General features: G+C 51.3%; 1 protein-coding gene across 6 annotated transcripts; it reads left to right on the plus strand.

Annotated features, from left to right (window-relative positions):
- Positions 1-6,936: 6,936 nt before the first annotated feature.
- On the plus strand, positions 6,937-22,902 carry RCBTB1 (RCC1 and BTB domain containing protein 1). 6 transcript variants are annotated; one of them, XR_009756979.1, is made up of 13 exons: positions 6,938-7,193; positions 7,439-7,479; positions 11,974-12,113; positions 12,487-12,637; positions 13,267-13,433; positions 13,876-14,034; positions 14,610-14,717; positions 16,422-16,564; positions 17,132-17,322; positions 17,979-18,257; positions 18,809-18,939; positions 19,820-20,446; positions 22,361-22,902. XR_009756979.1 is itself a non-coding variant. In XM_061575536.1 (12 exons), exons 2-12 carry the CDS (start codon positions 7,458-7,460, stop codon positions 19,958-19,960), a joined length of 1,626 nt encoding a protein of 541 aa, XP_061431520.1. In that variant the 5' UTR covers positions 6,937-7,193; positions 7,439-7,457; the 3' UTR covers positions 19,961-22,323. The 6 variants fall into 6 exon arrangements, 5 of the variants coding, with proteins under 5 accessions (XP_061431520.1, XP_061431522.1, XP_061431518.1 ...); XM_061575536.1 differs by lacking the exon at positions 22,361-22,902 and having other exon boundaries at positions 6,937-7,193; positions 17,985-18,257; positions 19,820-22,323; XM_061575538.1 differs by lacking the exon at positions 22,361-22,902 and having other exon boundaries at positions 19,686-22,324.
- The last annotated feature ends 347 nt before the right edge of the window (positions 22,903-23,249 follow it).

Raw genomic sequence — 23,249 nt, forward strand, 5'->3', positions numbered from 1 at the left:
TCTGGCGGCTACGATTGTGGCGCGGAGATCAAACATAGCCCTGACCGCCAATGTACCTTTGTCACTACTTGTAAAGATTAAGCTGTGAAACGTTTGATAAGTTAATAAATTAAATAAACCAAATCTTGACTGTGTGTGTGTGTGTGCCAGTGTTCCACGTTCTTAGCGCATAGCTGACTCACGCCCAGGCACCCCGACTGGACACCTGTGATAAAGAGATAATAAAATAATTCTCACGACGTTTCGGCCACAACGCAAGCAGCCGTCCTCAGGTGGAGAACAGGTCTGTCGAGAAGACAGAGTCTGAAGACGGCTGCTTGCGTTGTGGCCGAAACGTCGTGAGAATTATTTTATTATGTTTTATTTTTATCATTTTATTATTTCCATTCTACGTGACTTTACCGAAAGAACCAAGAAGATGAATTCCTGCAGTCACGAAAGCTTTAAATCGAAATGTGATAAAGAGCTTCACAGCTCATCGGATTCCTTTCGTCCAGGGGTTCTTCTTGACCTGGGGTGCACCCACTGGGGGTGCGAGATGCCCTTTCTGTGGGTAGCGAGACAGCCGGGATTTTGTAGAAGGTAAATCGTCGAAAACACAAATTAAGCAGGGGCAATCTTGACTTGGAGCTTTCGTGACTGCAGGAATCGATATTCTTTGGTTCTTTCGGTAAAGACACGTAGGTAGAAACATAAAATAATAAAATAAATCACGACGTTTCGGGCGCAACACAAGCGTACACCTGATGACGGACGCTTGTGTTACGCCCGAAACGTATTCACGTGTGTTTGAAGCTCCCTGCGTTTCTGTGATTGCGTCAATTGTCACCCTGGACAGGCGAATTGCTCCTACTCAAGGAAACGGAGTGGATACTGGGAGGTGGGGACGCCACTGTACCCCAAGGGGCCTGATGGGAATGACATTACGGTGTAAAGTCCAGTCTCCAACTCTTACGGATGCACTCTCTGTGTCTTAGCCAAGGCCGTAATGATAATATGTTCATAATCAACGTTTTTGGGTTAGATGGCGTCATTTATAAATGTGTCGTAACCCTCCACCACCCGACACGGCCATTCAGCAAAAAGTATCACGTTGACAAAACACAAATAGTTCACTGCTTTAGCCCACCGGTGTGTTGAAGCGTGAAACCACAACATTCACAATTTTTGAGTACGACGTTTCGCTGGTAATTGCATCCACCATCATCGGGCAATTCGCCAGAACACACCGGTGGGCTAAAGCAGTGAACTATTTGTCTTTTGTCAACGTGACACTTTTTTGCTGATTGGCCGTGTCGGGTGGTGGAGGGTTACGACACATTTATAAATAACGCGATCTAACCCAAAAACGTTGCTTATGAATAATATTGGTCGCGAAAGCCTACGTGTTAAACTGAATTATAATATATTGGGGAGGGGACACACACCCCCCCCCCAATAATCAAAAATGCTTAAAATGTCCTCCCCAATATATTGCTATGAAAATATTGTAAAAAATAATTGCGATGCTATGTAAATAAAAAAAACAATTTGCTAAACCTTGGCCACAATCTGGACTTGTCTTCATATAACAAAGCATAGATTTCTGTTTATATGATTGTGGTTATGGTTGTACGTTATGATATGAATCCCTAATCTCTGCCATTACATACAATGAAACAAGGAAAGGTAAAAAAGAAAAAACAGAGCAATGTAATACAATACACTATTAGACATCATTGTAAAAAAAAAATCCATTCCATGTGTTAGTCAATTTTTTTATATTTTACGCAGGAAATTAGTTTTTAAATTTTAGATTTTTTTTTCTGGGGGGGGACCCCACACCCCCTGGAAGATTTGGTCCCCCCTAAATGTTGACTCCATGGCTACGGCCTTGGTCTTAGCCTCCTCTATTCGTGTGCTGTGAAGAAGGGTCATTTCCAGAAACGTCGCCTTAAATATTGTCTTCTTAGGCCACACGCTGTGATTATTGACGGGAGGTGTTGAGGATTTCTGTTGTTATTTGTGCTTGTGCGCCTCTTGCCAACGCAGCAGTAGCAGCAGCAGCATCATCACCAAGCAATCTGTTCCATCTGTGTTTGCGCACGCTGAACTTTCATCGTAGCCAGCCGTGCTTATCGAACGGTTGAGATGAGTTGTTGCAATGTTACTGCGTCTTAGAAATGTCGAGACGGCACTTTAAGCGCATACCGCAAATGAACATCTTATCTTTGGGTTCTCGCATCTGAAGTTGCATAAATACCGACCGGGCGTGGTGCCACAGTGCCCGGCCTTCACAGGTGCTGCTGCTACTCACCAACAGCACTTGCCCCAACAGTCTGTTAAAAGCTATTCGGGGAATCTTTGTCTTTGGTGTCACTCATATACTCCCACGGGTCGGTGCGTACGCACTCCGCCTTTATTTTTGTCGAACAGAGTGAGAGCTCACGAAATCAACGTCGCATCATATTTTGTTTTATTGCAAGCATCAGCGACCTACCTGTCTTGTGCCGCACAAGGAGCAGTTGTGGGGGATTCTTCCCCCGGGCCAAACTGCCGCAGGGCAATACTGAGACGCTTCTTTGAGACGATAACCTCATTTGCAGGCCACTCTGCTTTGCCGAGGCACTGTCTGAGCCGATCCTCGCAATATCACGATTTTGTGGAAAACGATTCCAATGCGGTGACGGGAATTCAATTTATATTCTCAATCAGGGCCGGATGAAGATTGTGTAGGCCCCTGGGCTACGGATACTGTGAGGCCCCCAGTAATATTTGAAAAGGAAAACAAAGTTAAAGAAAAATAGAATTTATCTTTACAAGGCTAACAACAAATACAATTCAGCATTCACAAAATGAAATCACTTTTCACTTCATCTCTGGAGGAGGCCCCTGGGGCTTGCAGCCCCTAAAGCCCCGTGCCTTAATCCGGCCCTGCTCACAATCAACTTATTTCCCACTTTTGTAAATTCCTCGTCAGTAGGAAAATCAACAGTTGGCCAAAATAGTGAAATGTCGATCGCGTTGCGGGCTCCAACGCCGGCCCCACCACTCCATCTGCGTTGGCGGTCTAAGGTCAGCGTTGTCCGTCACTCCGCGCTCCGAGCACGCCCGCTGTTATCACCGTCAGGAGACTTGCGACTCGAGAAAAACAGGCAATAAAGCAACGATTAAACGGCCAGTGTGCGTGTGTGCGTGTGTAGTGTGTGTAGTGGGTGCAGTGTGGGGGCCGGTGCAAAGACACAGATGCTCGGATAGCATTCACTGACCGTTGGGACAAGTGCTGTTCGCGATCACCTATGAAGGCAGGCACGGCACACTAGGGGGGTGGGTCGGCTGGCAGCACCACGTCCAGCCGACTTTGTCTCCCCCCGTGCTGATGTTGTACACTCCGCGCCAGGTACAGTTTTCATTCAAGGCTGAGTCGACCTAGGTGAGCTTCAAATATTCAAACATTCGCCACTGTTATACTGGTAGGAACTTCCTGGTTACACCAGCCCACAGGGGATTATTGTGTCCGTCGTGCAGGGAGGGGCTGGGTGGGAAGGGGAGGGTGGGGAGGGTGGGGACGGGCTGGTCACCCCGTGGTGCCCTTATAAAACTCAATGTTCAACCTACTCACGCCGGCTTGTGCCCCGCCTTCACAGTCGGGCATATTTGCGGAATACACCACGCCGCCGTTGACCCTGCAGGCCATTGACCGAGCAACCCAACGTTCCTACCAGCTCCCTCCGCAGGAATGTGTTTCTTTAGCCGTGAGCGGGTATCGAACTCGGTACGCCGAGTTGGTAGCGCCATCACGCCACACAACACAAAGACACGCGCCCAGCGTTACCGGAATAAAACACGCGACCACCCCTTCCCCCCAAGTTTTGTTGAGAAATATACTGGGCAGGGAGGGAGGGGGGAGTGGGGGAATGATACGCGTCTTCTAATCCGGACAATACGTGGATTACAATACAACACGAATGGTTTATACCTCGAGTCCATCTGGAGGTGGAGCTGGAATCTCAATGTCCGTTCCAGGGTCGGCCGTGACCTCCGAGACAACCCCCATAAGCGCCACGAACAGGACGTGGGTACGAGATCCCCCTCTCCTCCTCCCCTCACCCCCACCTCACCCCCACCTCACCCCCACCTCACCCCCACCTCACCCCCACCTCACCCCCACCTCACCCCCACCTCACCAGTGGTAAACACAGCGACGGCTGCGGCGCCACGGATGTGCAGCCAACCGTGTGACACTCACGGTAACTCTCAAGTGCTGTCACGCGGTTCAATGCCACGCGTTAACTCTGGGCCACAAGGTGTTAAACCAAGGCCGTAGCCATGGAGTTAACATTGGGGGGGGGGACTAAATCTTCCAGGGGGTCTGGGTGCCCCCCCAGAAAAAAATATCTCAATTTGAAAACGAATTTCCTGCCATTTCCTGCCTAAAATATAAAACAATTTAGTAACACTTAGGATGGACTTTTTATTTATTTTTTACAATAATGTCTAATAGTGTATTGTATTACATTATTTTTCACCTTTTTCTTGTTTCATTGTATGTAAATGTTAATGTTGGGTTTAAACTAATACGGCCACGTGATGCAGTGGCAGAGCGAGGGGCTAGCAATCAAATTGCGAGGTAAAATCCTGAGCTTCCGGGGGTTGGCAGCCCATCATCCATCTGGGGCCGATAAAATTTATACAACTTTGCGTGAAAGTCAACAGCGGTTATCCGATTGATAAACTCACCCACCCCCTCCACCCCCGCTAAAGGAATGTGAATGTGCGCCACTGGTTCAGGGCTGTAAACAAGAGATGAGCACCAGCCAAACGAGACTCATTTGAGCCGGAAGTCACTTGAACTTTTGCAACTGGGTCAAGTTGCATTTGGGTCATTTTACAACTAGACCATAATCCTACAATTAGGTCATCTTTTTTTCTGTATGAACACCCAACCTCAAGCCCTTTCCATCTCTCTCGGTCACGCGATGCAAACATCCGTCGAGTTCCCGGACGCGAGTTGATTTCATCAACTTATAATTGGCTCAGCAAATGACATATACGGTCATTAGCTTAAAACTTGCATCATCATCATCCTCATCATCGTCCTCGAAGTGGGTCATTTTGCAATTGGGTCAGCGATGTGATTAGCTCGTGTGCAGAGTGCTAGTTGGATTGCTGTATCACAGGGCCTTGGGAGGCCTCTATCCAGCTGTGGATTGACCATGGGTGATGATAATAATCGGTAAGTCTAACAGGTATTTCTTAAGAGCACAAACACGGCAACACGTGACCAGGGCCGGATCAAGGCGTGGGGCTTTTAGGGGCTGCAAGCCCAGGGCACTCCGCCAGCCGGAAGCCCTCCAGAGATTTACTGAAAAGTGGGTGACGACTACCTTTGAGCGTATGGATATACATAAGAATATGTTTTGACCCTTTCTGGCAAATACAACAGGAGGTGTAAAGATGTTCAAACACCAAATAGAAACATTTTTGTAAGGAACCAAGTACTGTATTGCAGTAACCACAGGTACTTGTGGTGAACATGCAAACCAACACGCTCTGATGATATGTGCATCATTGCCTTCTAAGTTGATTGGCCTACTGCTTCATGTCCGAGTGTCTCCACCAGCGTCAGAGCAGAGAATTGCTAAAAGGCGAACGGTAAAAATGCAACGCAGATTAAAACAAATACATCTACTGCAATATTACTACTATCCAGCAGTGGAGTGCATATCTGTCAAACCCTTATCAGTGCCATAACTTATTACAGACCAATTCAGACCCTATTGGTCACACCGTGCCCTTATAATTCTCAAAGTTAATCCTACAAAATCCCATCACAAGGAGAGAAACACAAACGAATAGACAATGTTTTTTTTGCTCGTATTGAAACGACTGTACGGCCGTATAGACCTGAAAACTCAATTTCCCTGCACAAGAATACGGGGTATACAGCGTATGGGTTGACAGGTATGAGATTGACAAATGGGATGTCTAAAGTGAATGACAATACTGTAATTAAAATATTATTGCGCCATCTAGTGGCTCGGTACACGAAGAGGGGTGGGTGACCAGCACCACGCCCGGCCGCCTTTGTCTCCCCAGTGGCGATGTTTACACACCAGGTACTCATTTGAGGCTGAGTCGACCTACGGGAGGCCCAGGACAGATAATCGGTAATCGAACCCGAGTCGCCAGGTTCAAAGCGCAGCGCGCTAACCGCTGCACCACCGCTCCCCTCCAATACCAACACAGCCGCTATTCGCCACTAAGTGACGGTGACGCCACCACGGCGCCTGTGCCAGGCTAGGTGAACGTTGACGCCACGTGAAGCGTCTTCAAAGTGCACCTAGCCTGGCACACACACACACCGCACAGCGCTTGCTGGGAAAGTGCATCGGCTCGCAATGGTTGCTTGCACGGCACGAGCGACAACAACTGGGCCCGGTTTCGGCGTTTCAGTGGATCATCAGCAGCGTCTGGGGCCAGCCAAGGCCGGAACAATGCTGGGCTGGAGGGTGGGGGTGGGGGTGGCAATTGTTTTGTGTTTCCCATTGTTCTCACTTCGATTCGATCCAACACACAATAATCGATTCCTCCCCCACACACCGCCCCATTGTGCGTTGCATTGCCCAAGATGACTATGACAGGGAATCGATTCGTTGCGTGTGTGATTTATAAATAATCGATTCTCCCCTCCCACTGTGCAACTCATTGTGCGTTGCATTGCCCAGATGACTATGACAGGGAATCGATTCGTTGCGTGTGTGATTTATAAATAATCGATTCTCCCCTCCCACTGTGCAACTCATTGTGCGTTGCATTGCCGACGATGACTATGACAAGGAATCGATTCCTCGTGTATATGATTTATAAATAATCGATTCCCCCCTCCCATCGTGCAACTCATTGTGCGTTGCATTGCCGGCGATGACTATGACAAGGAATCGATTCCCCGTGTGCGTGACTTATAAATAATCGATTCGACTCCCCTTGCCAGTGTTGCATCCAGCACGCCTCAGCGGATTGTTGCTGCTTCCTGTTGTTGTTGTTGTTGCTGCTTGTTGTTGTTGTTGCGTGCAAAGTACTGTAGCGTCCGCTCGTCGTCTACCACCGCCCACTGACGGCCTCTTCAGACGTTGAGACGGCGAAGTCGACGAGGAGTAGGGGAGGTAGCGACCAGGGGAGTGTTGATCCGCCGGGGTTGCAAGCAACTCAAGGTGACGGCTGCTGCTGTTGTTGTTGTTGTTGCTTCTCCCCCACCCCTCACCACTCACCCCCATAGCCTTAAGTTGCTCCAAGCTATCATCATCATCATAATTAGCGACGCTGAACGTCAAGCTCCGTTTGCAACGTTGACCGCCGTTGTAGTTGTTGACCGAAGCCCGTTGTTGTTGTTGACCGAAGCCCTTTGTTGTTGTTGTTGTTGCGACCCGCCTGAGGAAACTTTCTCTGTGTTGACGAGGCAAGAGGAAAGGGGACGAATGTCGCAAGTGAATGTCGCAGGTTCGTGTTGCTGGTGACTTTGTTTTGTAATTATCGATGAGTGTCGGTGCTGCAGCAGTGCCGGGCTAAGCTAGCGCGAGGCCTGTAGCATTTGTTATTATAAAGTGGCCCTAAATGTATAAAAACAAACTTTAATATTAAAACACAAATGTTTAACTTGCATAGTAAAGTAATTGTATGTTTTCATTTGCTCTACAGACATTAATACGACAAATCGCTAGCCTTAAACACGCGGTCGTTCGTAACAGTTGAAGGCGGTATAGTACTATAGTGATAGAGCAAGTGCAGAATCACTGAAACCATCGCGGGGCCCTTGAAAGTGCGGGGCCCGTAGCTACATTTGTAGCTACTTGTGCTACTAGGATAATCCGACGCTGCTGCAGCCCGGCTTTGATGTTGTTGGTGATGTGTCCGTGGTTGAAAGTTGTGGTTTGTGTTCAACAACAACAGCGGCAGCTACAACAACAACAAACAACAACAGTGGAACCGCGTTTCGAGGTCTCTTGTTGTGTAGTGGTGCTGCTCTGGCTGTTGTTGAATGGTTGTGGAGTCTGTGTTCGTTCAGCTTGGTTCAGGTAGCAGTGGTAAGCAAGAACCGATGGATTTATTATCCAGAAAGAGCTGCAAGGTTTATTGGTTGTTGTGTTGTGCGGTAGTGTTGTGCTAAAGGGTTGTTGTGTTGTGTGGTAGTGTTGTGGGGTTGTTGTGTTGTGTGGCAGTGTTGTGCTAAATGGTTGTTGTGTGGCAGTGTTGTGGGGTTGTTGTGTTGTGTGGCAGTGTTGTGCTAAATGGTTGTTGTGTGGCAGTGTTGTGGGGTTGTTGTGTTGTGCTTAAAGGGTTGTTGTGGGGTTGTTGTGTTGTGCTAAAGGGTTGTTGTGTGGTAATGTTGTGCTAAAGGGTTGTTGTGTGGTAGTGTTGTGCTAAAGGGTTGTTGTGTTGTGTGGTAGTGTTGTGCTAAAGGGTTGTTGTGTTGTGTGGTAGTGTTGTGCTAAATGGTTGTTGTGGCAGTGTTGTGCTAAAGGGTTGTAGTGTTGTGTGGTAGTTTTGTGCTAAAGGGTTGTTGTGTGGTAGTATTGTGCTAAAGGGTTGTTGTGTGGTAGTGTTGTGCTAAAGGGTTGTTGTTCGGTAGTGTTGTGCTAAAGGGTTATTGTGTTGTGTGGTAGTGTTGTGGGGTTGTTGTGTTGTGTGGTAGTGTTGTGGGGTTGTGTTGTGTGGTAGTGTTGTGCTAAAGGGTTGTTGTTGTGTGTGTTCAGCGTTGTTAGGTGCAGTATAACAACCACGACAACCACAACAAACACAACAGACACAACAGTGGATTGGAGAGTGGTTTGGAGCCTGTTGTTGTTGCGGTCTCGCCGTCCTGGTTGTTGAGATGTTATTTTAGTTTGCGTTCAACTTGACCGAGCATCGTACAACAACCAAAACAACAACAACAACAGTTTACTAGCCGCTTGGTTGATTTTGGTGTTGTACAGCCCTGATTGTGGTGTTCCTCTGGTGGTTGTTGAAGGGTTCGCTGAGTACAGTCCAACAGCAAAAACAATGAACGAGAGAGAGAGAGCCTTAGGGCTAGAGCTAGACGAACGCTATTTGGTCATGGACAACGATAGCGTTCATCACGTGTACATATACAACAATTAGTTTTTGTCCATGAGCATCCTGCACCGATGTTGCTTATAATGTACAACAAGCTACAGTGTCAATCCACTGCTGGATGAAGGCCACCCTACGCAATGTGTCTCTGGCCAAGTTTGCGTTATCACCGAGCCATTGATGTTACCCGGGGCCTGGAATTGAACTCCGGGTTGGTTGATAACTCGGTGCGCTAACCGCTGCGCCACCCACCCCTCTCTCCCTGTCAGCTGATATTAACACCATGCAAGAGCACAGTCGTGTAGCAGCATTCCGCAGTACAGGGGGCTTCAAAAAAATGTGAACACTTACATGAGGCTGTCGTTTTTAATGGAAAAAGAAGGGATAATAACACTGTGACGTGTTAACAAATATTTTGTTAATATTCTTAGGTTTTTTCGGTAAAGTCACGTAGGTAAAAAAAATTTAAATTAATAAAAGTAAAATAAAATAAAAAATCACGACGTTTCGGAGGCAACACAAGCTTCCGTCTTCAGGTGGAACCGTCACAGCACGCTTGCTGTATCAAGTAAATGATCAAGTAAATTATACAGCAATCGTGCTGTGACGGTTCCACCTGAAGACGGAAGCTTGTGTTGCCTCCGAAACGTGATTTTTTATTTTATTTTTATTTTACTTTTATTAATTAAAATTTTTTACCTACGTGACTTTACCGGAAAAAACTTAAGAATCCTTGGAGTCACGAAAGCTTCAAATCTAAAGTTTTGTTAATAGTTTCAAAAAGTCAAAGAGTCTCCCATTTGTTCGCCATCGTTGTCAACACGTGTCTTGGAATCTTCTCCAGAGCAGCACATTTTACGTGGTGGTTGTTGCAAATTCTCAGAAGTGTTCACATTTTTTTAAGCACCCTGTATTGTACTGCATATGTTTACGCAGATTTTAAAAAACCTCACTTATACCGGGTTCGACCGAACTGGGGTCCCATCAATAGAAGCGTGGCTTGCGAAACTATTGTGGGCTAGAGTTCCACGGTCAAATAGTTCTTAGTCTATATTAATGGCATGTGTTATCGTCTCACGACTTGTGCAAATAAGGGTGTATCAATGATGCCCGTTGTTTTCTCAAACCTTGTGGGCCGGGGTTAATGTGGCACACTGGGTGAGCCCTTATCAAGGTCACATCTCTGCCTTGTACACGGGGGAAGAGGGGGGGAGGGACCTCTAGTTCTTCACTTTCCTGTCTGTATACAGAACTTAATTCTAGATCTGAAGCTTTCGTGACTGCAAGGATTCATAATCTTGGTTTTTTCGGTAAAGTCACGTAGGTAAAAAATTGAAATAAAAATTAATAAAAATAAAATACTAAAAAAATCACGACTGTTTCGGAGGCAACACAAGTCGCCGTCATCAGGTGGGACCGTCACCTGATGACGGACACTTGTGTTGCCTCCAAAACTTCGTGATTTATTATTATTAGATTTTTTATTAATTTTAATTTCAATTTTTTACCTACGTGACTTTACCGAAAAAACTAAGAGTATGTATACAGAACCCCAGACGCATCAACAATGGGGTTCGTTTAAGTCAAGGAAATAAATATGAACAATTCGCCACATAAACACGTTTGGATAAACAGGCCGTGTCATAAAACCAATCGTAATAGTTTATTGCAGCTTTTTTTGGCAATCCACTACTGGATGCGGGGCTTATCGAGCCGTGTGACCATACTTCACCACGCTGGTCAGTACGGTTTGGTGAAGGTGGTAAGGTCCAGGACTAGTTTAGATATGAATCGCCACTGATGTTAACCGGGGCCGGGAATCAAACTCCAATAGGTGGGTTCAGAGCACGATGTGCTAATCGCTGCGCGAACCGCTCCACCAATTTTAAATGACCTCTGGTCATTTAATTATGGGGATGCTGCCGTGTGTGTGTGTGTGTGTAATGGTGATCACGCTGGACTTGGAATCCCGAAACCACCGATTCCATCTCGCGATGCGGCAGTCAAAACGATGAGACAAAGTTCTTAAATCTTCCCCGCGCTGGCTCTGTCCATCCAGTGGTGTGAGTGATGGGCATATCGCGTGTGATGGGATAAATTATGGCTATTCCCACAACGTCTGGCCATAGTGGAAGAGTAGGCCAACACTCTCCTCTTGAGGGTGGCTCTAGAGCTCTCTAGAGTCCCCCTCTAGTGGAGGCTCCTTCAGGTAGCGGTGGCGTAAGAAATTGCAGGGCTGCGCCTTTATCATGTAAATTGTAATGGGGAGCAGTTGTGCAGGGCAGTTCCGGGCGCCACTGTTTGTTCTCCTCCACATTCCGTGTTCTCCGTGGCTCGGTTGTGTGCAGTGGATGGTTGTGTGCAGTGGATGCAGTGCAGGCAGAGAGACTGAACAACAACAAGAGACCAACCGCTTAAGGGGTTATGGCCGAACCACGTTTAATATCCAAGTTAAGCGCGGAAGGCAGAGACGCACAGATACGATTTTAGGAACAATCCAAGCCCTGTAGCACCGAAACCATTCACTACCACCCTCTCAACACACGAATCTCAGAACACCGATCTCAACACACACTGATATGAAGACGCAGTGAATATCCCAGCCCCTGGTATCACACGAAACATCGCCACTGTTATCTTCCGTCATGACAAAGCCGTAATCTCCACTCCAATCGGCTCTGAAGTGACACCCGTTTTGGTTTTCCAGCTGTCAGTGTTCCCCCTCGGAGCAGAATCGCACCAGCCGCCCTCATCTGCAGACGGCTCCGAGCATCCACGCGTGAATAGCCGGATGATGTCGAGCTCCACAGCTTTTTTTTGTAACCGCAAAGTCGGAAGAGTGTGACAGACGCGCGGAGCTGCAGGCACCGCGCCCTGAAACTCTCTCCCGCGTGCTCGCAGCGACGGCTCACGCGATGCTGGACGTCGGCAAGTGGCCGATTTTCGCGCTGCTTCCCACGGACGAGGTGCGCAGGATCCGGCAGGCGTGCGTGTTCGGCACGTCGGGAAATGAGGCCATCTTCGTCACTGACTCGGATGAGGTGAGCACGGCTCCCGGACGAGGTGATGTTGCCTGCGGCCGTAGGCGAGCCGCATGGGCGCCCGGTTGTTGTGCGGTGCGGCCACGCTCTAGATTGAGAGCTATACCCACACTTTACCCCACCACACTTGACCAGCCGATCAACGAACTGCGGCGCCCTGATTAATACTGCTTGGTCGACAGAGGTGGTGACGGGAGGTGGCGTGGAGATTTAATAAACTTGCACCGTTGTTTCAACTGCCGTGCCGGGAGATCGAATCGAACAAGTGACCTCTCTGTTGCTGCCTCCCTCGTCTCAATAATAACAACACCCTCGCTCTCCCTTTGCCATCTCTCACCCCTCCCCCCGCCCCCCTCCCGTCCGTCCCTCCCAGGTGTTTGCGATCGGCACCAACTGCAGCGGCTGTCTGGGTACGGGCGACGGGCAGAGCACGCTGGAGCCGTGGCGCGTCGACGCGCTCTGCGGCAAGAAGATCCTCTCCGTGAGCTACGGCAGTGGACCCCATGTGCTGCTCGTCACCAGCGGTGAGGGGGGTGGCCGGGAAGTGGCAGGCGGGGAGAAGAGAGAAGGGCTGGCGCGGTAGAACCGCCGGTGCCGTCACCGGTGCCGTCACCGGTGCCGTCACCGGTGCCGTCACCGGTGCCGTCACCGGTGCCGTCACCGGTGCCGTCACCGGTGCCGTCACCGGTGCCGTCACCGGTGCCGTCACCGGTGCCGTCACCGGTGCCGTCACCGGTGGGAGTGCGGTGTAAAGCGTTGTGGTCGTGCAATATTGGTCCTTTAGCCGTTGGTACCGCACATGGTGGCTAATGCTACCATTGATTTTCCTGAAGCGTTTTGTTTCTTGATAACGAATGGCTATGACAGCAAGGTGACCGTCATGGCTTTTTTTTTTAATGGGAATAATTCTTCAACTTTACTCAGCTGAAACGATAAATATTGGCGCGTTATTTCACGGTGCTTGTACGCCGTGTGACCGTTTAACTTGTTTGGCTATGTCGGGTGGTGGAGGGTTCTTAGCGACACAAATCTGGCCAGGTCATTTCGTAGTGGCCTTACCCCAAAAATCAGTTGTGAATTAAAATAAAACATTTACGACCAAACTTATAACTCTGGCCCTCGTGTACCCGCGGCTGCCCCCCTTTCACCCCAGACGGCGAAGTCTACACGTGGGGTCACAACGGCTACAGTCAGCTGGGGAACGGCTGCACCAATCAGGGCGCGGTGCCCTCGCCCGTCTCCACCAATCTGGCGGGCAAACGAGTCACCCAGGTGGCGTGCGGCTCCCACCACTCCATGGTGCTCACGGACGATGGAGAGGTACGTGGCAGAGGTCGCAAACGGGTTTTGATTCCTTACCGGGTATCGGGTAGGGTACGGGTATCGGGTACCCGATTGCGACCTCTGGGATAAAGCCATGTTGCAGGCGCGGGTGGGTTGATTCTAGGAACTTGAATTGTGAGAAGAGACAAGACGTTGGGAAATGAGTGACAAACGGTTACTCACCTGTGACTCACGGCCTTCTCACTCATTGGTTGGGGTGAGTCACGTGCGGCTACCCTTACCCGGCCGCACCAGTGTCGCAAACGGGTACCCGTACCCGATACCCGGCCGGGTACGGGTAGACGGGTATCGCGTAAGGTATGGGTATCGGGTACCCGATTGCGACCTCTGCTACAAGCGCTCTCCCCAACAGCCTGTAAGACATCTACATGGGGGAGCTTTATCCTTTGTGCGTCTCCCCACCCACCCCCACGCACAGGTCTACGCGTGGGGCTACAACAACTGCGGGCAGGTGGGCTCGGGCACCACGGCGAACCAGGCGACGCCACGCCGCGTCATCGCGTGTCTGCAGAGCAAGGTCGCCGTGAGCATCGCGTGCGGGCAGACCTCCTCCATGACCGTGCTGGACAACGGAGAGGTGAGAGGCTCTCGTATCCAGCTCGAGCCGGAGCCTCCAGGAGAGAGGGGGGGGGGGAGTTCCCACAGACATCGTTACGGTGGTTGAGGCGCGGCCCTGCAGGTTCTCGCTCGCACCACTGTTGGCGGACAGGCATCCACTAGAGAGAGCTCCAGAGAGCCCCTCTACAGCGTATTTGGCCTACTCTTCCATGCAGGCCAAACATCTTAGAACAGGTGGAGTCACCCACACCTTACCCTATCCACTGCTGGATGGATAGAGACACTGGGAGATTTAAGAAACTGGCTCATAGCCTTACACGGAGACCCATGGGAATGCAATGGGACACCTATGTATGTATGTTGAACTTCTTTCACACCGTACATAGCCAACCGTGCTAATTGGAAGTGTAGGAGTATATGGTGTGGTGTGTTGTTAACATCGCCACTGTGGAGATAAATGTGGCCGGGCGTGGTGTTGGCCACCCTCCCCCCTCGTGTGCTGTGCCGGCCTTCATTGGTGCTACTCGCTAGCAGCACTTGCCCCAACAGCCTGTTGGGAAAGGCTATGATGGGGGTCTTTGTCCTCGTGTGCAGGTGTACAGCTGGGGGTATAATGGGAATGGACAGCTGGGCGTTGGCAACACGGTGAACCAGCCTACGCCCTGCAGGCTGGCGTCGCTGCAGGGCGTCTGCATTGTGCAGGTAATTGCGCAACGGGGGGTGCCTTACCGTCCCGCTCGCTCGCTCGCAGAAGGCACCACGGGTGGCTATGAGATGTTAACCACCTCGCCTGGTATGCAGGAGGTCGTGGGTTCGATCTCAACCCTGACGCCTGCTGTATATTTGGAGTCTGCGTCTATCTCATCACCGTCATCATCTTGGTGGCTATGAGATGTTAACCACCTCGCCTGGTATGCAGGAGGTCGTGGGTTCGATCCCGACCCTGATGCCTGCTGTGTATTTGGAGTCTGCGTCAGTCTCATCACCGTCATCATCTTGGTGGCTAGGATATGTTAACTACCTCGCCTGGTATGCAGAAGGTCGTGGGTTCGATCCCGACCCTGATGCCTGCTGTGTATTTGGAGTCTGCGTCAGTCTCATCACCGTCATCATCTTGGTGGCTAGGAGATGTTAACTACCTCGCCTGGTATGCAGGAGGTCGTGGGTTCGATCTCGACCCTGATGCCTGCTGCTGTATATTTGGAGTTTGCATGTTCTCCCCGTGGTTGCGTGGATTTTTCTTCGGGTCCTCCAGTTTTTTCCTTCCCTCCACATTTAGAAACGTGCGTTTAAGAGTATTTGGCTGCAATAAATTTTGACACAAGCCACTTCGTTGACATCTCTCTTGTGGCCAGGTCGCTTCTGAAAATGAGCTAGATAGCTCAGTGGGCCTTGCCTGGTAAAATAAACATAGTTTTTTTTTGCGGCGGTCCAGCAAAGTGTGGACAAATATCATTTGTTCCATCTGTATGGGATAGAGTGTTGCCCCCTCGTACGTGTGAGATTTCTGCGGATGCTGTGGTTTCCTCCCACGTGTATGAACACTCATTAATTGGCCGATAACATATTCATACCCACGCACCTCCTTGTGTCGCAGAGTGCGCAGCATGATGAGATGCCGGCTTGGACGAGAATGGCATTTTATTTTAAGCGCTCGTTAGACGCTCATTACTTCTGGACCACACTAGGGGGCAGCACTCACCCACCTCCCCTCCGACAGTGAGTAATCTTCGTCGTCATGGCAGTCGTATCGATATTTTTATTTCTCTCAGAGCTGGAATTTAGCCAAAGTTAGTGCAGAACCATAATGTATTGTCGCTCGCCTTTTTTGTGCGGCCATATCGCCTCTCTCACAGCCCGTACGGGGAAATGTTGTCTTTGTGTGTGTGTGTGTGTATATACGTACGTGGATTTATAGATTAACTAGTGTACACATGCAGGTATATTGATGTGTATATACGAGGAAGGATAGTGTAGAGGTTAGCGCGCTGCGCTACCAACCCAGCAACCCGAGTTAGATTCACGCTCACGGCCACCAACACCGGCGACGATTATCTAAACCGGTTCTCGGCCTCCCCCAGATCGAGTACCTAGGGCAATGTGTATGAAACATGAGCACGAGGGAGACAAAGGCGGCCGGGCGTGGTGCTGGCCACCCACACCCTCGTGTGCTGTGCCGGCCTTCATAGGCCTTCATAGGTGCTACTCGCTAACAACACTTGCCTCAACAAGCCTGTTTTACGTGGGGTCTTTGTCTCGATGTGTGTGCATGTGTGCGTGTGTGCGCGTGTGCGTGCGTGAATGTTTGTGCGCGTGTGTGTGTGTGTGCGCGTGTGTATGCGTGTGTGTGCGCGTGTGTGTGCGTGTGTGTGCGTGTGTGTGCGTGTTTGTCACGCGCGACGACAGGTCGTGTGTGGCTACGCTCACACCATCGCGCTGGCTGACGACGGATCGGTCCACGCCTGGGGCGCCAACTCGTACGGGCAGCTGGGCATCGGCAACAAGACGAACCTGCAGACACCCGTCCAGATCTCCTTTGAAGAGGAGAGGTCAGGGATCACCCTCCCCACCCACCGCCCCCTCCCCCCACCCACCGCCCCCTCCCCCCACCTGTTTTAAACCCGACGAGACTGCTTGAGGAGGCCTTCATCCGGCAGGAGATAGATTTGTGGCTGGTGATCTATCTAACTGTGTGCGTGCGTGGGTGGGTGCGTGGATCTGTGCGGGGTGGTAATGTAGAGGCTTGCACGCCGCACATGCGAACCTGGTGACCGGAGCTTCGATTGCCGCTCAGCGGTGACAAATATCTGAACCGGCCCTGGGCCACCCCTAGGTTGACTCAGCTTTAAATTAAAACCTCGCAGAATCTGTTAACATCACCATCGGGGAGAGAAAGGTGGCCGGGCGTGGTGCTGTCCACCCACCCCCTCGTGTGCCGTGCCGACTTTCGCAGGTGCTACTCGTTAACAGCACTTTCCCCAACAGTCTATAAAGGCTATATGAAGTGTATGTGTGTCTGTGTGTGCGTGTGTGCGTGTGTCTGTGTGTGCGTGTGTGTGTGTACGTGTGTGTACGTGTGTGTACGCGTGTGTGTGTGTGTGCGCGCGTGCGAGCAGGTTCACGGAGGTAGCAGCATGCCACTTTACGCACACCTCGGCGGGCCGCACCTGCTCGGGCTCCGTGTACATGTGGGGCCAGTGCCGGGGGCAGTCGGTCGCGGCGCCCAGACTCACGCAGTTCGCCAGCACCGACGACGTGTTCGCCTGCTTCGCGTCGCCGCCCGTCATGTGGCGCCTCCTCGCCATTGGTGAGAGAGCGGCTGCTGCCCCTCCATGGGGTAGGGGGGGTGGGTGCCAGGTGGGGGGGGGGGGGGGCAGACCGTCCGGGGCCCACGAGGTTCGGGGGTTGAGGGAGAGGTGGGCCGGGTGGGTCGGTCGGTCAGACGGACCGAGATGCTGAGGCCGGGTTCCACTCCGGGTTTCGGCCACCTGGTCGGTAATGCTCGGGGTGGCGAATTCCAACAGTGGTTTGCCTGACGAATGTTATCTCGAGGTCACAGTTGTGTGTGATGGCAAGGTTCCCGTCGTGACTTTTCACGAGGGAAATGCCGTGAGGTAGCCGGGCGGCTCGGAGGTCGGAGCGCTGAGCTTGCACCGCTGAGAGTTCGAGTCCTTGGTTCAGCCACTGCCTGTGATTAAAGCAGGTTCGCAAGCGGAGTAAATTGATGGTCACCAATGACGTACATTTCGGCGCGTCTTGTAATCCGGTAATTTGAGTAATTTATAAAATGTTACTAATTTGGAGCAGGGGGCTCCACCAGGCGAGGGACACTGTCCAAATCTTTAGGACCAATCGGCGAAAACTGCCCCCCGCTCCCCCCCCCCCCCTGATTCCGTTGCGACCTCTGCGTGACCCCCACGTGACTCACGAACGCCCCCCTCTCGTCGCCCCCCTCTTGGCCAGACATAGATGACCACGAGACGATGGCGCAGTCGATGAAGAAGGAGTTTGACAACCCCGAGACGAGTGACCTGCGCTTCTGCGTCGACGGGCGCTTCATCCACGTGCACAAGGTGGTGCTGAAGATCCGCTGCGAGCACTTCCGCTCCATGTTCCAGTCGCACTGGAACGAGGACGGCAAAGACGAGATCGAGATCGAACAGTTTACCTACGCCGTCTACCGCGCCTTCCTGCAGTACCTCTACACCGACACCGTGAGCCTGCCGCCAGAGGACGCCATCGGTGAGGCCGGAAAGGGGTGGGGGTTGGGGGCAGTGCAGAGGTCGCAACCGGGTACCCGATACTCGTACCCTACCCGATACCCGGTTCCCCTTACCCGGCCGGGTACGGGTACGGGTACCCGTTTGCGACCCTGGTGCGGCCGGGTAGGGTAGGCCGTGAGTCACTGGTGAGTAACTGTTTGTCACTCATTTCCCAACGTCTTGTCTCTTCTCACAATTCAAGTTCCTAGAATCAACCCACCCGCGCCTGCAACATGGCTTCATCCCAGAGGTCGCAATCAGGTACCCGATACCCGTACCCGGCCGGGTACGGGGGTAGGGTACGGGTACGGGTACCCGTTTGCGACCCTGGTGCGGCCGGGTACGGGTAAGGAATCAAAACCCGTTTGCGACCTCTGCCGTGTTGCACCGCGACCGGCGTTTTTTTTTCCCGACGCCATCTCCTCAACGGAGAAAACTGTCGTAACGGCGGTTTTTATATTATTGTTATTATTTTATTATAATATTTATTTACTGTAACGGTCGTGTGTGTGCGCGCTCACGTGTCGCCAGGCCTACTCGACCTGGCCACGTCGTACTGCGAGCTGGGACTCAAGCAGCTGTGCCAGCAGATCATCAAGAAGGGCATCAGCATCGAGAACGGCATCATGCTGTTCGCCGCCGCCGTCAAGTACGACGCCAAGGTACGAGCTCCTCGCGGCGACGCCGTAGTCGCCCGTCTTCGTCTTCATCGTCTTCCGCACTCGTCCAAGGGAGGGCGTGCCGAGTTATTGGGTAGCACACGGTGTGAGCAGAGGTGATGGAACAAAATAAGTTTCGAGCGTGGCAGGGGGAAAGGGAGGGCGGGGATGGCGGCGATGGAGGGGTACGGTGCAGCGGAAGCTGAAGAGAAGTGGACGTGGCCTGCGCGAGAGTTTAATGGATGCGAATTGTGGCGGAAACGCCGGCAGTGCGTGCGCGGTCTCATCAGGTCTCGGAAGCTGAGCAGGTTAAGTGTTTGGGTGGGTGTCCGTGGCGCGCAACGGGTGTTGGAGGCTTTTTCGGGTGCTATCTTGTGGGGAGCCAGCGGGGCAGCGCAGCAAAATTCAGTGGTGCACTTTTGGCAGCACGTATTGAAGTTCAATAGATGCTGCCACATCTAGATGCTGCCACATCTATTGAACTTCTTTTTGCACCGTACGCCGCCAACCGCGCTCATCAGAGGTGCGGGAAATCTATGCTGCCTGCCTTCACAAGCTCACATTGACCAGCGTGGCGAAGTAATTCTCACGACCTGCATGGCCTGGGCCTCATCCAGCAGTGGACTGACATAGCTGGAGCTGTAAAGAACACACCGGCAGTGCCACGAGCTCACGCGAGCGAGCGAGGGTGTGCGACGACCGTGTTCGCTGCTCACATTCGATCCCCTTCTCTCCTGTCGCACTGGGAGGGATAACCTCCACGCCTCACCTGCCACACCGCCCGGCGCGGCCACCCAACCCCTCCGCTGCCATCACCGGCCACCAATCGCCACCGACCGACCGACCGACCGCCTTGCCACTACCACCGCCACGTTCGCACCAGGACCTGGAGGAGTTCTGCTTCCGTTTCTGCGTGAACCATCTGACGGCCGTCACGCAGACGAAGGCGTTCGAGAGGCTCGAGGAGCCGCTCATCAAAGACTTTGTCGTTCGCGCCGGACGCGCTGGGGCCTTCAAGTACTGAGGCTGCCCCCCTCGCCGTACAGGCAGCTCAAGGTCTTCCCCCCCCCCCCCCACCCTCGCTCGATCGCCGTACCGGTGCCCCCGCATCTGTCCTTTCACGGGGCCTTTGGCAGAGCGCGTGTGTCACCGGCGAGTTATCTTAAACCGGCCTCGGGACTCCCCAAGGTTCACTTAGCCTTAAATGAGTATCTTATGTAAACATCAACAGGTTGGAGCCAAAGACGGCTGGGCGTGAGGCTTGGCCACACAACCCATCTTGTGCACTGCCACCTTTCTTCGCGCTTGCCCCAACAGTCTGTGTGGCTACACAGGGGAAGGATCTTTGTCTTGACATATTTTTTGTTTGTTTGTGCCTGTGAGTTCGTGGGCACAGGTGGCTCTGCCGTTCGTGAAGAGCGGGCTATTCAACCAAGGCCAGCTGGCTTGGCAGCACACTATACTTATTACAATACCACTGCGAATGCAATAGAGAAGCGAGTACACAGAGGTGAGGATGCGGAGCTGCAGGCGGCGCATCCCGCTGCTACCAGCACCAAGACGATTGCTCACCCAGCTGTGGTTTCTGTCCCGAGACTACCTCACGATGCATCCCACCTCACCTCACCGTGCGTTTCACCTACACGTGGCTCTGGTCGGTCGGCATGTCGCGTGTCGTGGGTTAAAGTGAATGGCTACTGCCACCTATTCCAAGGTGTGTACTGGCCAGCGTGGAAGAGTAGGCCAAAAGTACCTTCCAGCTAGCATTTGATTAGCTGGTGTAGCTCTGCCCATAAAACTAGCTTGCACTATCCCTGAGCCTAACCAACTAGCCGTTAGTACTAGCCCTGCTTCCAACCCTAACCAACTAGCCGTTAGTACTAGCCCTGCTTCCAACCCTAACCAACTAGCCATTAGTACTAGCCCTGCTTCCAACCCTAACCAACTAGCCATTAGTACTCACCCTGTCTCCAACCCTAACCAACTAGCCATTAGTACTCACCCTGTCTCCAACCCTAACCAACTAGCCATTAGTACTCACCCTGCCTTCAACCCTAACCAACTAGCCATTTGTACTAGCTCTGCTTCCAACCCTAACCAACTAGCCATTAGTACTAGCCCTGCTTCCAACCCTAACCAACTAGCCATTAGTACTCACCCTGCCTCCAACCCTAACCAACTAGCCATTAGTACTCACCCTGCCTCCAACCCTAACCAACTAGCCATTAGTACTAGCCCTGCCTCTGACCCCACATCTGCCACTCTGGCAGGGTCTCGCACCGCAAGGCTTGCTGCTTGCTGCCACATCTACGCGATGAGCCCTGCGTTTGCGATTACAGTAATTGGCGAGGAATTCGCCCCTTGCCTGTCTCAGCCACGACCCCTGACTCCATGTCCTTGACACCCATGTGACCCATGCAAACGGTTCTGAGCCGCCGTGCGGCATTGGACGGTAGCAAACAATGGCACTTAGCTTTACGCTCGTTTATCGGCGAGAAATATTGGGTTTGTTATATAAAAAAGAAGACTGTGAATTCAGGAAAGTTCAGGAAGTGACGTATATGGTGGTTGTGCGTTATTGTTGACCAATCGGAGAGCATGAAGAGCCGGTCCATGACTTTGTGCTGCCTTTGAAAGTATTAGTTTTGCTCTTAATTATTTTTTTATGAATTACAATCACTTTGTTTTGTGTGTTCATACGGTTGATCGATTCCTTGTTTAAAACTCTCCCGTCTGTGATCTCGTGTTACTTGGCATGGGAAGCGGAGAGCTCGTTTGCGGTGTGGCCACAATGAATTGCATCGGTTTTTTTTCCGCACGTCAAATCAAAATATCCCAAAAAGAATCAATCTGTGGAACACCGATGCCAGTCACACCCTGGTTATCTCTCCGTCAATGTGATTCACGTCTACTTTCAAACGTCGGAAAATCATGGGCCTTCCATTTGCCTCTGTCCATGAACTTTGCAACACAAACTCCCAGTTGTTTAAATTTCCACGTGTACCAAATGACAGATCGTACTTGAGAATCCAAGCATTTATGTTTTTATACTTTATACCCATTGTTGTTGGAAGGTTGATTATGCTGTGGCTGAACACTCACGCCGTCCTAGATATCAATCGCAGTCGCTCATCGTTTTAATTATTTGCCAATAAATGTTCAGTTGTGAGGTTAGTTGCGGTTGGAGCGGACCTGATTATTTCGTCACGAATGTTTCACGTGCAGAGACTGACACACGCAGAAAGAGGAATGTGTGGATTTGAGAACATGCACAAGTTCGAGAGGTCATCTCGACCGTTGTCACCTGTCCACACGTGACCCACCTGGGCAGTCCAGGTTATGGCATCTGAGTTCAGGTGGCAGGAATTGTTTTGAGTATAGACCCAGTGCCTACCCTGAAACGTGTGTTTGGTCTGCGGACAAGGTGTCAACCCCAGACGATGGTCCACTTAACTATGGAGTGGCAGCCGAAGGAAAACAACCATGGGCGAGAGGACATCGACCGCGGAGACGGAGTGATTAAATTGGCTTGTGTGCAGCAGCGAGGCGGACCGATGCATCGAGAGACAGCGGACGTCTTGGGGAGTGGGAGGCCTTCATCCAGCAGTGGATTGCTCACGGACGATGCGGACGAATGTCACTCCCGCAGCTTGAAGAGAAGGCGCTGGGACCAACGTGGCGATACCGAATCGGACTTTTATTGGAATTCGCCGGCAGATAAAAACTACAGCCGGGTAAACGGGGTGACCATTCACAGCATCGCACAAATAAATAATGTTCCTAACAGTAGACGCTGCAGCTTCTTGTGCTCAAAATTATACAACTCTGGTTGTGTCTGTGGATGATGTGGAGTGGCACGGCGTGGCATGGAGTGGCACGGAGTGGCGAGGATCGGGGAGGCACGGTTCTCATTTAAAGATGAAACTGGATTTGGAACCCAGCCGTGATTCGTCGTGAAGCCAGGGGTCTGGGTGTACGAGGTGAGAGGCAGAAAGAGACTTCCCTTTTTTTGAGTTTGTTTTTGAAATGACGATAAGTTCGCTTGTTTACCCATGAAAGCTTCACCAAGTCTCAAATCTTTTTTCAGGAGAGTCCTGTCAATTTTTGTTTACAAAAGGGGGCAATCTTGCTGCTGTGGATAAGCCCACAATTGGGTTATTTGCAAGATTTTTCAGCATTGGGTTATTTGGCCAATACTAGATACATTGTGTCTTCTGTTCCCATTAAGGTAAGGCCCCCCCCGTTTGTAAAGCTTGACATTTCGGTACCTCCCCGCCTTCCCTTTTGTAAAGTTTCTCCATCCGCGTCTGGTC

This window comes from Lethenteron reissneri, chromosome 58, assembly GCF_015708825.2.
Source record: "Lethenteron reissneri isolate LAM-NWPU_2019-01 chromosome 58, ASM1570882v1, whole genome shotgun sequence".
Lineage (NCBI taxonomy): Eukaryota > Metazoa > Chordata > Hyperoartia > Petromyzontiformes > Petromyzontidae > Lethenteron > Lethenteron reissneri.

Excerpts from the sequence above, each read along its gene's own strand:
- RCBTB1 (XM_061575534.1), top strand. The coding sequence starts at position 7,458 with ATGTCGCAAGTGAATGTCGCAG. Across the intron at positions 7,480-11,973 it reads GTCGCAAGTGAATGTCGCAG|CGACGGCTCACGCGATGCTG; the intron begins GTTCGTGTTGCT and ends GCGTGCTCGCAG. Across the intron at positions 13,434-13,875 it reads TGCTCACGGACGATGGAGAG|GTCTACGCGTGGGGCTACAA; the intron begins GTACGTGGCAGA and ends CCCCACGCACAG.